This window comes from Balaenoptera physalus (assembly GCF_965194825.1).
Source record: "Balaenoptera physalus genome assembly, chromosome: 17".
NCBI classification, from domain to species: domain Eukaryota; kingdom Metazoa; phylum Chordata; class Mammalia; order Artiodactyla; family Balaenopteridae; genus Balaenoptera; species Balaenoptera physalus.
In genome coordinates, this window is record NC_138895.1 from 13,578,495 (window position 1) to 13,591,464 (window position 12,970).

Sequence of the window (12,970 nt, forward strand, 5' to 3'; positions counted from 1 at the left end):
TAATTTTCTTCAGGATACTTAAAATTACATTTTATTTTCTGCTTTTATAAATAGTTGCTTTATGTCTTTATATTGTTCCCCTTTTAAAGCATACCTTCTACTACTATTTGTCATTAACATCTTAATGGCAGAATTTTACAGAAAATTAATCAATGTGTTCTGGGTTCTTTTTGAAAAACCAAAATTTATTTCCATTTTCCCCCAAAATTTAGAGGAAAAGAAAGAAATCAGCTTCAGGAAAACCATCCCAACTATTTGAAAGTGTTTATTAAAGTCCTCTATATTGTAATTTGCCACTGAACAGAAGGTGCTAAGAAAAAGGCATTATCTTCTGCATTTAAGGTTTATTCTAACCAGCCACACATTGGAGGGCATACTCTGAATAATTTCCCGAGTAATAGCGATACATTTGCATTGATCCATTCACACACATTTATCTGTCATCGGGGAAAGTTATATTTGAGATGGATAAAGAAGGCACTTAGAAAGATGGGTGACATTTCTGACTTGAAGCCCAATAAAGGAGTAAGGAAGTCACAAAAAGTGTCCCTCTGTTCCATGATGTGAAAGAGTCTGTTCTAAAAAAAAAACAACAAAAAACAGATTTTCCTTTCTTTCTATCCCTATTTAGTCTAATGGGCAGGATACACACACACACACATTTACATATATGTATGTATATGTACATATCTATATTAACATATTTTTAAATTTTGACTTTTATTTTCTAGTGCACGTTAATCGCAAGTATGTCAAGTTATCTAAATGTCTAATCTAACTTGACATATCTAATATGTCAAGTTATCTAAATCCTTTCCATTGCTGGTAACTTCAAGCTTCTAAAAAGTATGTTAAAAACAGGAAATATGTAGAAATAATTTTGAAAGGAAAGTTATCAAGAGAACCGAAAATTCTCTTAAGAATGTAACAGGATCTCATTTGTTCTATGACTGGCATTCCTGTGCTCAATTCAGGGGAAGAATGAAAAAATGTATGTACTCATCCATTGAGTCATTCTGTCAACAGCTATCTATTTGGAAGTCTCTCTTTGCTTGCCACTGCGGATACAGTGGTGAACAAGAAAGCAATGGCTTGTCCCCAAGGCCCTTGCAGCTTATTAGGAGAGAAAGGCATTAATCAAATAATCATACAATAACATAATTAACAACTATGATAGGTATCACATCCATGTACTATGGGTGCAAGTAATACTCCGGGGGTTGAGAGTAGGGAGCTCTGACCCCATCTGGGAGAGCAGAAACAGCTCTCTTCTTGCTTAAACTGAGATTTGAAGAATAACTAGTTGTTGCCCAGATGTACAGTAGTGGCAGTGGGGATGGGTCCTTGTATTTCTCAGATACAGTAAATAACAGCAAGCTAACAGTCCCTGAGGTGCCACAAATGAAGCTTGGTTTGGGGGAGGTCTCAAATTTGCAGAGGGTATGGGGCAAACATCAAAGTTCACTCTACCCCTCAACCAAACCATTGCCCTCAAACTCTGGCTAGCTCTACTGTGCATGCATTGTTCAATTAGGGTGTTTATAACTGTAATTACAGTCAGCCCTCCACATCTGTGGATGCAGAACCATTGGATACCAAGGGCTGACTGTACTATGCCATTGTACACAAGGGACTTGAGTATCCATGATTTTGGTATCTGTAGGGGGTCCTGGACACAATGCCCTTCGGATACCGAGGGGCGACTGTATAGCAGCTTTACCGCACTCTCCATTGCACTTCCCCTGTCCATTGTAGGGGTGGGTTGGATAAAGCAGGTGAAATTAAAATTATTTTGCTGCAACTTATATAGTGTAAAAGGCTTAATGGAAGAGAACTGAGGTGCCTGGGCAATGTAAGAGCTGTACGTATTCTTCATATAGCCTCTGCCTCTGTCCTTATGCTTCTCTCCCAATCCTGAGACCTAAATGATAAAGATGCACTTGTAAAAAAGCAACAAAAGGTCCTTTGATTACATACTTCTTCTAAGGAGTGATAAACTTCATAATTATATCCAGAGACGGATCTTCGACTTCTCTGGGTTGGCAAACTGCTTCCCTTTTCCAGTACTTTCTGAAGATCTTCCATGAGGATCCTGGATTTGAAATGATAGACATGATGAAAATTAAATGGAGATAATGCAAAAATCAGTCAATATCAAAAGAAAATCATGCATCTGTGAAAAGGACAGTGAAGGGAAAAAAAAAGGACAGTGAAGATTGACACTTCTAAAAATACCAAATGTTGGGAAGATGTTCTTTTTCAGAAAATAAAATCTGTTAAATAAATGATATAATGAATATAAAATAGAAAATTATAGGCAGGTGTTCTCAAGTAATAATGAGCCTAATAATAACTACCATTGATTGAGCAGCTACAAGAACTGAATGATGGCGTGGGAACACATATTTACTGAGCACCTACCAGGTGGCAGGCACTGTGCTGTGTATTTTACATGAGCTTAGTTAATAACCCTATGAGGTTAGACTTTATTGTTCTCTCCATTTTACAAACGGGGGAACTGAGCCTCAAAAGGGTTAAGAACTTGTCAATATCACACTTCCAGTGAGCACAGAGCCAGAATTGGAACTTGGAATGTGAACCCAAGTTCCAGGCTTTAGACTCAGGTCCAGTGTGACATTATGAAAAACGAAGCACGACAAGCTCCTCCACCCCTTTGCCACATCCTCCTGTTCGGCTGCTTCTATATGTTCCCATGCCTTTTGTCACCGAACTTTTGTCATGTTGTCACCCGGCATACTTGACCCAAGACTCAGAAAAGGGAAAGAAAAAAAGAAACTACAATACTCAAGAGGAAATGGAAGAAATACCCAGAGTCGGAAAAAGCTAATTTCACTGCCTACCAGTATCAATGACGCCAAGAGAAGACAAGCTCAGGTAATCAAAGTGAATGCATTTGGAAATTGAAGGCCGAGGCCAGGGTGAGGGATTCGAGTCACTGAATGTATGGAACCAGCTGGACTGGTGTTTTTTTTTTTTTAATTTTTATATTATATTTATTTTTATATACAGCAGGTTCTTATTAGTCATCAATTTTATACATATCAGTGTATACATGTCAATCCCAATTGCCCAATTCAGCACACCACCATACCCACCCCCCTGTGATTTTCCCCCCTTGGTGTCCATACGTTTGTTCTCTACATCTGTGTCTCAACTTCTGCCCTGCAAACCAGTTCATCTGTACCATTTTTCTAGGTTCCACATACATGCATTAATATACGATATTTGTTTTTCTCTTTCTGACTTACTTCACTCTGTATGACAGTCTTTAGATCCATCCACATCTCAACAAATGACTCAATTTCATTCCTTTTTATGGCTGAGTAATATTCCATTTTATATATGTACCACATCTTCTTTATCCATTCGTCTGTTGATGGGCATTTAGGTTGCTTCCATGACCTAGGTATTGTAAATAGTGCTGCAATGAATACTGGGGTGCATGTGTCTTTTTGAATTATGGTTTTCTCTGAGTATATGCCCAGTAGTGGGATTGCTGGGTCATATGGTAATTCTATTTTTAGTTTTTTAAGGAACCTCCATACTGTTCTCCATAGTGGCTGTATCAATTTACATTCCCACCAACAGTGCAAGAGGGTTCCCTTTTCTCCACACCCTCTCCAGCATTTGTTGTTTGTAGATTTTCTGATGATGCCCATTCTAACTGGTGTGAGGTGATACCTCATTGTAGTTTTGATTTGCATTTCTCTAATAATTAGTGATGTTGAACATCTTTTCATGTGCTTCTTGGCCATCTGTATGTTTTCTTGGGAGAAATGTCTATTTAGGTCTTCCACCCATTTTTTGATTGGGTTGTTTCTTTCTTTAATATTGAGCTGCGTGAGCTGTTTGTATATTTTGGAGATTAATCCTTTGTCCGTTGATTCATTTGCAAATATTTTCTCCCATTCTGAGGGTTGCCTTTTCATCTTGTTTATGGTTTCCTTTGCTGTGCAAAAGCTTTTAAGTTTCATTAGGTCCCATTTGTTTATTTTTGTTTTTATTTCCATTACTCTAGGAGGTGGATCAAAAAAGATCTTGCTGTGATTTATGTCAAAGAGTGTTCTTCCTATGTTTTCCTCTAAGAGTTTTACAGTGTCCGGTCTTACATTTAGGTCTCTAATCCATTTTGAGTTTATTTTTGTGTATGGTGTTAGGGAGTGTTCTAATTTCATTCTTTTACATGTAGCTGTCCAGTTTTCCCAGCACCACTTATTGAAGAGACTGTCTTTTCTCCATTGTATATCCTTGCTTCCTTTGTCATAGATTAGTTGACCATAGGTGCATGGGTTTATCTCTGGGCTTTCTATCTTGTTCCATTGATCTATGTTTCTGTTTTTGTGCCAGTACCATATTGTCTTGATTACTGTAACTTTGTAGTATAGTCTGAAGTCAGGGAGTCTGATTCCTCCAGCTCCATTTTTTTCCCTCAAGACTGCTTTGGCTATTTGGGGTCTTTTGTGTCTCCATACAAATTTTAAGATTTTTTGTTCTAGTTCTGTAAAAAATGCCATTGGTAATTTGATAGGGATTGCATTGAAACTGTAGATTGCTTTGGGTAGTACAGTCATTTTCACAATATTGATTCTTCCAATCCAAGAACATGGTATATCTCTCCATCTGTTGGTATCATCTTTAATTTCTTTCATCAGTGTCTTATAGTTTTCTGCATACAGGTCTTTTGTCTCCCTAGGTAGGTTTATTCCTAGGTATTTTATTCTTTTTGTTGCAGTGGTAAATGGGAGTGTTTCCTTAATTTCTCTTTCAGATTTTTCATCATTAGTGCATAGAAATGCAAGAGATTTCTATGCATTAATTTTGTATCCTGCAACTTTACCAAATTCATTGATTAGCTCTAGTAGTTTTCTGGTGGCATTTTTAGGATTCTCTATGTATAGTATCATGTCATCTGCATACAGTGACAGTTTTACTTCTTCTTTTCCAATTTGTATTCCTTTTATTTCTTTTTCTTCTCTGATTGCTGTGGCTAGGACTTCCAAAACTCTGTTGAACAATAGTGGTGAGAGTGGACATCCTTGTCTTCTTCCTGATCTTAGAGGAAATGGTTTCAGTTTTTCACCATTGAGAATGATGTTTGCTGTGGGTTTGTAGTATATGGCCTTTATTATGTTGAGGTAGGTTCCCTCTATGCCCACTTCCTGCAGAGATTTTATCATAAATGGGTGTTGAATTTTGTCAAAAGCTTTTTCTGCATCTATTGAGATGATCATATGGTTTTTATTCTTCAGTTTGTTAATATGGTGTATCACATTGATTGATTTGCGTATATTGAAGAATCCTTGCATCCCTGGGATAAATCCCACTTGATCATGGTGTATGATCCTTTTAATGTGTTGCTGGATTCTGTTTGTTGGTATTTTGTTGGGGATATTTGCATCTATATTCATCAGTGATATTGGTCTGTAATTTTCTTTTTTTGTAGTATCTTTGTCTGGTTTTGGTATCAGGGTGATGGTGGCCTCATAGAATGAGTTTGGGAGTGTTCCTTCCTCTGCAATTTTTTGGAAGAGTTTGAGAAGGATGGGTGTTAGCTCTTCTCTAAATGTTTGATAGAATTCACCTGTGAAGCCATCTGGTCCTGGACTTTTGTTTGTTGGAAGATTTTTAATCACAGTTTCAATTTCATTACTTGTGATTGGTCTGTTCATATTTTCTATTTCTTCCTGGTTCAGTCTTGGAAGGTTATACCTTTCTAAGAATTTGTCCATTTCTTCCAGGTTGTCTGTTTTATTGGCATAGAGTTGCTTGTAGTAGTCTCTTAGGATGCTTTGTATTTCTGTGGTGTCTGTTGTAACTTCTCCTTTTTCATTTCTAATTTTATTGATTTGAGTCCTCTCCCTCTTTTTCTTGATGAGTCTGGCTAATGGTTTATCAATTTTGTTTATCTTAAAGAACCAGCTTTTAGTTTTATTAATCTTTGCTATTGTTTTCTTTGTTTCTATTCCATTTATTTCTGCTCTGATCTTGATGATTTCTTTCCTTCTGCTCACTTTGGGTTTTGTTTGTTCTTCTTTCTCTAGTTCCTTTAGGTGTAAGGTTAGATTGTTTATTTGAGATTTTTCTTGTTTCTTGAGGTAGGCTCGTATAGCTATAAACTTCCCTCTTAGCACTGCTTTTGCTGCATCCCATAGGTTTTGGATCTTCGTGTTTTCATTGTCATGTCTCTCTAGGTATTTTCTGATTTTCTCTTTGGTTTCTTCAATGATCTCTTGGTTATTTAGTAACGTATTGTTTAGCCTCCATGTGTTTGTGTTTTTTACGTTTTTTTCCCTGTAATTCATTTCTAATCTCATAGCCTTGTGGTCAGAAAAGGTGCTTGATATGATTTCAATTTTCTTAAATTTACTGAGGCTTGATTTGTGACCCAAGATGTGATCTATCCTGGAGAATGTTCCGTGCACACTTGAGAAGAAAGTGCTGTTTTTGTTGAAATGTCCTATAAATATCAATTAAATCTATCTGGTCTATTGTGTCATTTAAAGCTTCTGTTTCCTTATTTATTTTCATTTTGGATGATCTGTCCATTGGTGTAAGTGAGGTGTTAAAGTCCCCCACTATTATTGTGTTACTGTTGATTTCCTCTTTTAGAGCTGTTAGCAGTTGCCTTATGTATTGAGGTGCTCCTATGTTGGGTGCATATATATTTATAATTGTTATATCTTCTTCTTGGATTGATCCCTTGATCATTATGTAGTGTCCTTCCTTGTCTCTTGTAACATTCTTTATTTTAAAGTCTATTTTATCTGATATGAGTATAGCTGCTCCAGCTTTCTTTTGATTTCCATTTGCATGGAATATCTTTTTCCATCCCCTCACTTTCAGTCTGTATGTGTCCCTAGGTCTGAAGTGGGTCTCTTGTAGACAGCATATATATGGGTCTTGTTTTTGTATCCAGCAAGCCTGTGTCTTTTGGTTGGAGCATTTAATCCATTTACGTTTAAGGTAATTATTGATATGTATGTTCCTATGACCATTTTCTTAATTGTTTTGGGTTTGTTTTTGTAGGTCCTTTTCTTCTCTTGTGTTTCCCACTTAGAGAAGTTCCTTTAGCATTTGTTGTAGAGCTGGTTTGGTGGTGCTGAATTCTCTTAGCTTTTGCTTGTCTGTAAAGCTTTTGATTTCTCCTTTGAATCTGAATGAGATCCTTGCTGGGCAGAGTAATACTGGTTGTAGGTTCTTCCCTTTCATCACTTTAAGTATATCATGCCACTCCCTTCTGGCTTGTAGAGTTTCTGCTGAGAAATCAGCTGTTAACCTTATGGGAGTTCCCTTGTATGTTATTTTTTGTTTTTCCCTTGCTGCTTTCAATAATTTTTCTTTAAGTTTTGCCAATTTGATTACTATGTGTCTTGGCATGTTTCTCTTTGGGTTTATCCTGTATGGGACTTGCTGCGCTTCCTGGACTTGGGTGGCTATTTCCTTTCACATGTTAGGGAAGTTTTCAACTATGATCTCTTCAAATATTTTCTCAGGTCCTTTCTCTCTCTCTTCTCCTTCTGGGACCCCTATAATGCGAATGTTGTTGCATTTAATGTTGTCCCAGAGGTCTCTTAGGCTGTCTTCATTTCTTTTCATTCTTTTTTCTTTATTCTGTTCTGCAGCAGTGAATTCCACCATTCTTTCCTCCAGGTCACTTATCCGTTCTTCTGCCTCAGTTATTCTGCTATTGATTCCTTCTAGAGTAGTTTTCATTTCACTTATTGTATTGTTTATCTCTGTTTGTTTGTTCTTTAATTCTTCTAGGTCTTTGTTAAACATTTCTTGCATCTTCTTGATTTTTGCCTCCGTTCTTCTTCTGAGGTCCTGGATCATCTTCACTATCATTATTGTGAATTCTTTTTGTGGAAGCTTGCCTATCTCCACTTCATTTAGTTGTTTTTCTGGGGTTTTATCTTGTTCTTTCATCTGGTACATAGCCCTCTGCCTTTTCATCTTGTCTATCTTTCTGTGAATGTGTTTTTTGTTCCACAGGCTGCAGGATTGTAGTTCTTCTTGCTTCTGCTGTCTGCCCTCTGGTAGATGAGGCTATCTAAGAGGCTTGTGTAAGTTTCCTGATGGGAGGGACTGGTGGACTGGTGTTCTTGATGAGACCCCTGAGCTAGATATAGGCTTGTCACCCTAGTACTCACCAATCTCCTCTAACTAGAGCACCATGAAGTAACAAGGTGCTCGCTCCTTTATGTAAAGATGTTAAAGAGCCTCTCAGTGATTTTTTCCTGGGCCTGTCAGGTAGCTAAAAAACTTTGCTTTCATATTTTATCTTCCCAAAGAACCTGTGGCTTGCTGGTTTCAGTGCCATTAACAGAACGTGTAATGGCATCTTTAAATGACTTTCAAAGTTGACCTATGTAAGCCACTTAATAAAAAAATTATCTTGAATTACTTGAATAAATACTTTTTGGTCCTCAAAGGAAGTAAATTTACTTAGGGTTGCTGGGTGTAGGAAATTCCTTTTGATTTACTCATTCATTATTTACCGAGGGCCCATGGTGGACAAAGCACTTAATCTGGAATTTATCATCAGCTTACTGTTCTTTTTGTTTCAATTTTCAACTTTAAAACTAGAAACATATTAAAAATCAGGGTAAGGTGTGGTGGCACCACGTTGGTAAATTCGCTTGGTAGCTGCTTCCCATGGCTCAAAATATGAGTGGAGTTTTAGATCGTCAGTCTGAATATGATTTGTACTAGTTCTTTCTTTCTTCCCTCAAAGAAAGGAGTTACAGATGAAAGTAGGTTTGTATGGATTAAAGAACTTTACAATATTGCCAGTGTGGGTGTAAAGAACCAAATGAACTTCTTTGTCAACGTCCAATCTTCTTGTGTTGTGAGCGAATCTGGGGTGGTCAAGAAAAATGCAAGTTTGATTACGGCTGAGTTGGTTGGTTATAAACTGTCAACAAATTCCAGCTACAGTAGGCAATTTTCAGCTGTCTTTCACTCGCCAGTACCATCTACCTATTTCTCCTGGCTACTTTTCTCTATTTCAGGAAAGTAAGGGGAAAAAAAGTAAATAGATTTGCCAAAGCCAGCAACCTACAGAAGAATCTCCTTCTGAATTTCCAGTTTAAAAAGATACATGAACACATACAAAAAAGTTTTAAAAATTATAAAAACCTTTACAGCATGTTTACAAAGTTGCGCTCTAGTGTATTACTTTTGCATTATTTCCAAAATGGACAGACTTTCTAAATACTGGGTTGGCCAAAAAGTTCATTCGGGTTTTCTCGTAACAGGAAAATGTGAACGAACTTTTTGGCCAAGCCTATATAAACAAGCACAGATAACTTGTTTCCCCTCAAGGTAAGACCAATTCTTCATATTCATCACCAGAAAGTTCTGATGCTGATACATCTGCTTGTTTGGAAACTCTTGGTAGAACCACCACTGTACCCCTTAGAAAGCTAATATTTTCTCAGGAGTTTCAGTATGAAAAACTATGCTCCTTAATTGATTAGATTCTTAAGTCATTTATCAACTGATAATGATAAACATATTACTAATCACATAACGAAATGAACTGTCAAAATAATTCTAATGGATAATTGCTCCTACAAAATATTTACCTTAATATTTTCTAATCAAGTTTGCTAGTGTTTTAACCAAAGTAAATGATGAGGTTTTTCAGTTTGAGGTTGTGGAATCACTCTAGTTGGGTATCAGTTTCTTTGGTGAATCAACTCTTAAGCTTCTCAGTTTTATTTTAAAGTTTCCAAGTGCCCTAAATAGAGCTGGCCTTTGGATCCCCAGTATTTATCCATTCATTTAGGCCAGTGATTCTCAAGATGGGCTGCTTTAAAATCACCCATGAGCTTTAAAAAATATGCCACACTGAGCCTTACTTAGACAAGAATCTCCTGTGCATAGGTATCGGGCCTTTCGAAAAAGCTCACCAGGTGATTTTAATATATTGTCAGGCTCAAATTTAGGCTAACAATCTGGAAACCAGTAATTTAGGCTAATTAATCTGCAAACTGATGGTTCTCAGTCCTCTTAGGTTCTATACTAGATAAAAGTGGAAGAGAGTATTAGAATACAGCTGGTCCTTGCTTCCTCTCTCCTCTCTTGAGTGTGTCTGCTGGATGTGGTCAACTGCCTCTCAGCATTTATGCCTACGCCCTCTTTGGACTTCCTGTGCTGAAAGGGCTGGGAAGCTGAAAAGTACCTTTCCTCGACTCTCTTGCACCTGTGGTTCTGGGTACAAATCTGTGAACTCTGACAAGACAGGAAGTTAAGAACGAGGCAGAGGCCATGTCCTGCTGCTGTTGCTGTGGCGCGTCGAGGTCGCAGAGGTGTGACTGTTTAGAGGCAGTCAGGTGGCTGGACTCAGAACTACAGGGTCTAGTCACCAGCTTCCTGGCATGAGAGGCAATTGTGGTAACGACAGTGGTGGCAGCAGTAGCACAGCAACAGCTTCCTGACCGCTGGGCTGTCACACCAGGTCTGCCTACTTGGTCCTTGTCAAGTAGGCAACTGGAAACCAGCAAGTTGATGAAAAGCCCATGAAATGGAGCCCAAAATGGTATTTTTAAACTGTTGTAGTTTCTTAGTTCCTTATAGCTGATTATTATTTCTACCCCAATTGTATGCACTCCTAAAATAGCGACTCCTAGATCTATTAAGAACTTTCCAAGGATGTCATCACTTAGTACAAAACCACCTCCCCAATGCTTCCCGGGAGGAGAAGCGGGGTGGTCAAAATTTGGAATTTTAAAGGTATTTAATTTTCAAAACGTTTGAAATTTTTTTATGGCAAAAGGAGTCATCTCCTATGTCATATCGTTAAGAGGGCAGGATCACCTGGGGCCAGACACATGGGGCCACATAGAGATGACTATAACTATGCATTATGTACAGTTGTGCAGAGTAAACGATCACCTTTTGAAAATACCCCTGGCTACAGTAATAAAAGTCAATTAAAATGATCTCTACCTACCAGCCCCGTGGAACTTAACTGACTGTTCTCTGTTATTATCTTGGGAACAACAAAATGAATAATTCTAAGTGAGTGCTCTCCATGAGGAGACAACTGGTTTAAAACACTCGTTTTTTAGACTCTATTCTCTGTGGAATAAAGGGTGATATTTGATTCTGTATCCGTTCCACATGACCTATATTGAATGGCAGGAAATAGAGACTCGTTAAAATAACTGATATATTCTTTTCTTCCAAATAATAATTAATAACTGGTATATTCTTTTCTTCCAAATAATAATTAATAAAGCATGTGAGTTTTTACTGAGGGACCTATAGATATATAAGCACTTCCCTGAAAGGCATTCAGAGAATCAAAGCATGCCTTCAAAGCTACAGCAATGACTAAAATGTGTTCAATATGAACAAGAGTTTTATGCGCAGCTGTGACTCTACCCTGTTCTCGAAACACAGATAAAATACCTTTCTGCAAAAAGCCTATAAGTATTTTAATAAGCCTGTAAATATGTCTCTGGCAGGTAGGTATTTGTGTGGACCAGGGAGGGATGTCACAGCCCCTTTGCACCCCTTGGCCCAGCCTTCCACCGAGACTAGGGTTCTCACCATTGACTCAGAGCCATGAACCCTTCACAGGCCTCGCCAGACATCATCAGGGATCTTTCTGCCAGTTTTGGCAGTACAACCACTTGCTGAAAAGTTGGAGTAGTTGAGGTTAGTCGTTTACAATCATGCCTCTCAGAGCTGAATCCTAGGGTTCCAAACAAAAGGTAACTCATTCCTTCCGTTCTCACTAATTCACTAGCCTGTGTTTCTCCCTCCCAGATTCTACACTGACTCTCCATCTCTTCACCACATCCTTTCGCCTTGTGCCTGTTGGAATCCCTCTTTGATCGTAAATAAAATCCCTACATCCTCCAGTCTCTTCAGAGAACTCTCTCTTCTCATATTCTTGCCCCAATAGAAACCAGACTCTCTCAAGGACACAGACTCTTCCGTGGCTGTCTCTTCTCCTACTTCTCTGACCACGGGGCCAGAAGGGAGGGAGGTCAGCATCCTCCTGGGCTCCCATTGGTGCTGCCCCATTAATCTTCTAACTTCCAGGAAAAGCTCATCCTCCCTTCAGCATCAGGCCATTCCTGGTTGCTTACCTCCAAGCTGGTATTTCCTGTCCCAGGAGTCCATTCTCTCCCTCCACCTGTAATCTAGCCATAAGCCAAGGAGATTCAAGGCTGCTGGGATGGTTTTCTGGTGATTAAGCCCACTCATTCTTGACCGCATCAGCCTCAATGATCTCCACCTCAGCCACCTCCTTCATTGCTACCCCTATAATCTTGTCACCAGCCACAAATGTTCTTCCCCAGAACTCTTAACATCCAATAGCCTACACTTTATCAAAACTTCTTTCCTTCCGGTTTGTTGCCCTCACACCTGTTTTAAATATAATGATCTTAATATCCTTGATTCTTCCGTTTTGTCCCATCATTCTTCCTAGACTCTCCTCCCTTCCTATCCAGACTAGACCCCATGGATGAATACTTGAGCTAGTATCTCACTAGGAACCTCAACTTCCCTCCACCCTGAACTTTTTGTGGTCCTAACCAATAAAACCTCAACTCTGTATCAGTGCTGCAATCTCTCTTCTCTGCGACAACCACTATTATTGGTTCTTACCCCGATTTTTCTCTCGCAACACTCTTTAACCCCTATTTCTTTACTCTGAGTAGATAAATTTTGCTTCTCACTTCATCCAGATAATTTGGCTGCTAGTTACGATCTCTTTAAACTTGTTGACTCTCTTCTCCACAATCTTAACTAGATCCACAGTTACCTCTTTGGTCTTATAGGATAAGCTATCTTTCCTAGTGTTCAAACCCCCTCCCTCATCTGTGCATTCGTTCCTGCATCATCAATGTCTCCTTCCTTGCTGGTCCTTCCCCTCAGCCTACAGGCCAAAATTGCCTCCTTACCCTAACATGCCAAGTCTCAAGCATCC

General features: G+C 38.6%; 1 protein-coding gene across 1 annotated transcript in view; it reads right to left on the bottom strand.

Moving 5' to 3' along the window:
- Positions 1-12,970, bottom strand: part of CPA6 (carboxypeptidase A6) — a 285,604-nt gene that overhangs the window by 85,099 nt on the left and 187,535 nt on the right. The window contains exon 4 of the mRNA XM_082433701.1: positions 1,978-2,092. Coding sequence (XP_082289827.1) covers positions 1,978-2,092 — 115 coding nt within the window. The remainder of the gene's footprint in view (positions 1-1,977; positions 2,093-12,970) is intronic.